The sequence below is a fragment of the Lepus europaeus genome, chromosome 12 (assembly GCF_033115175.1).
Source record: "Lepus europaeus isolate LE1 chromosome 12, mLepTim1.pri, whole genome shotgun sequence".
Lineage (NCBI taxonomy): Eukaryota > Metazoa > Chordata > Mammalia > Lagomorpha > Leporidae > Lepus > Lepus europaeus.
Genome location: NC_084838.1, coordinates 57,067,793 through 57,070,344, shown reverse-complemented (window position 1 = coordinate 57,070,344; position 2,552 = coordinate 57,067,793). Strand labels below are relative to the sequence as shown.

The 2,552-nt window shown below is 43.3% G+C and overlaps 1 protein-coding gene across 1 annotated transcript; it reads right to left on the bottom strand.

Moving 5' to 3' along the window:
• Positions 1–1,963: 1,963 nt before the first annotated feature.
• Positions 1,964–2,174, bottom strand: LOC133771865 (small EDRK-rich factor 2-like). Its single transcript, XM_062208242.1, is given in 2 exon segments — positions 1,964–2,090; positions 2,092–2,174. Coding segments are annotated over 2 exon segments (210 nt in total).
• Between the last annotated feature and the right edge of the window lie 378 nt (positions 2,175–2,552).

The following is a 2,552-nucleotide window of genomic DNA, read 5'->3' as shown; positions in this document are numbered from 1 at the left end:
TAATCTTTTTGAGTATCTAGTTTTCCAGTCTATAAAATTGGGTGAGTAATGCATAATTTTGGTATGCTTTGAAGATTAAATGAGCTAACATTAGAGTATTTTAAAAGTTCATGGAAAAATGGAACTAAAAATAAGTTTGTTTGGGGGCCAAAATTTTGAAATCCATGCAAGATTTTTTTCGTAATATTTGTATCTATGATCTTTTCGAAGGCCTCTCTTATGTGAAGCATTAGTCTGGGTTCTGGAATCCAGTAGGGCTTCAGTAAATATTAGCTGTAATGAGGATGATGAGGGTCCATGGGTGGAAGTTTTACTCTAACCCTACCTGGGCAGCGTCGAGCCTGGACAAAGTAGAATTGGAGTCCAGTAGGTGTGCTATCAGAGGATTTAACCAGCTTCTGCTCTCTGCTGACACCTGGGTACACTCATCATTTTATGAGATTTCAGTTGGCTGCTCCCCATAAGGGGCATGTAGCAGGAAACCCCACAGGGGCTCTGGAGCAACTTTGTCCTTCATTTAGCAATTACTTAAGAGCTTGGGTCAATTGGTCGGATGGAAGGTTTTGCAAAGGTTTGCAGCTTCTCTCCATCCTGAGTACATCTTCCTTTCCCACAGTCAATAACTTCCACTTCACTCTATTTTTTGTGATAGTTGTGCCTACAGGCTGGGGAGCAGGACAATGTCACTTAGCAGTGAATCTGAGAGCGGCCGTGTGCTTTTGTATTTTTAGCCGGGGTTTTTGTTGCCCTGTCTGAATCGTATTGGCATCCTCCCTTGTCAGAACCTCATGGGTCAAGTGTAGGCGTGTGCATACTTTTTAGATGGGTCCCCTTTCCTGCCTGGTGCCTGCTCAAGACGGTGGTGGTGGCTGCTGGTTTTGTTTAACAGACACTTCATGCTGCAAATTCTCAAGTGCAAATCACCTTTTGTTTCTTTTATCCCTGGCAATAATGAAGGGCTGAATTGGAGCTTAAATAATTCTTTCAATGAATACATTAAACAGACTCTTTCATTATAGATGTTAAAGGAATGAAAATAATTTGCACAAAGCCACATTTCCCTCACAAAGTTTTAAAAGAGGCGAGGGAACTGCCATTGAGGGAACAATTAATTTTGTTTCTGTAGGAAAATGGGGAGGGGGCAGATGAAATATATTTCAAGACTTTCAAAAAAGATTTCTGGTGGGAACATTTAACAGTTGAGTAAAAACCTTCCCTCGGGAAAGACAGTACTGTTTGGATCTATGTTTTTGTGGTAGTTTCTTTTTATCTTTGAATTGGATGAAGAATAGAATTCTCTCCTGACTGTGAGTTAAAATGTAGCAGGAAGACAACTAATTTTGACAATGCTGATTCAGTAAAGGCGATTGAAGCTACTTAGCATATCTTAGTGTTAGGTATCTCTTTTGCCTGCACTTACACATGAAATTGGTTATTTAAACCCTCCTTCAACTATTTCAATGCCCTGTTCATCTTTTCTACTGTGTTCTTACTTTCCAGCTGCTTTCCCATTATTTAATTATATTTTCAGGAAAATTAAAATTAATTTTGCAAGGATACTAGCTTTGTGGAAGCACATTTTACAATTTTGCCTTAAGGGAGAGAACTAAGGTTTATAGGAATGAAATACCTGACTCAGAATCACTCAGCTTAGGTTGGTTTCTTGATATCTTTCATCGAGGTCAGTACTTTTTTTTTTTTTAACAAAGCTATTTTAATACTTTGGGGGGTGCCCTACCGGATCAATAAACACCGTTGAGGTAACCTCCTCACCCCCAGGAGCGGCCCATTGGGAGAGAGGCTATCAGAGGGCAGGGAAGCACAAAAGAGACTTGCTGCAGGGTCGGGGCAAAGGGGACACCATCAGCACGGGACCCTGAGCGCTACAGGAAGCAATGCGAGCCTGCTGGGCCTGGCTCCAGATGCAGGGGCAAGGGCAAGAAGGTTGGACACGAAGCCACAGTTACTTGCATTCCTTCTTTTTCTCGTTTGCCTTTTTCTGCTTCTGCTGCATGATCTCTGGGTCCCTCAGCTTGCAGGCAGCAGCTGAACACCCATCCTCTCAGCACTTTCACATAACCGAGTCACTCTTTTTTCATATTCTTCGAGTGGGCGAGTTCACACTGGTCACCGCGGGGCTTGGCAGTGGCAGCAAAGCTCAGATCTGTCTCCATTGCGTCCCCTTCTTTTCTCCGTGGCTGCAGTCCCCCGAGATCAGTACTAGGTAAGGTACCAGGCTAAGGATATTACTGTGTTTCAAAGCAATAGTGCTATAGTGGAGTTCCAGGGAAGTAAACTGACTTAACACAATAAAGATATTTTCCCCTAAATATTTGAACTTATTATGAGATTAGCAGGCTGTCTCACGGAAAAGCAAACCTATAGATTTCAGAAGTGTCCTAAGAAAAAGCAGTAAAGGAAGGCTGGCACCGCGGCTCAATAGGCTAATCCTCTGCCTGCAGCGCTGGCACACCGGGTTCTAGTCCTGGTTGGGGCGTTGGATTCTGTCCCGGTTGCTCCTCTTCCAGGCCAGCTCTCTGCTGTGGTCCGGA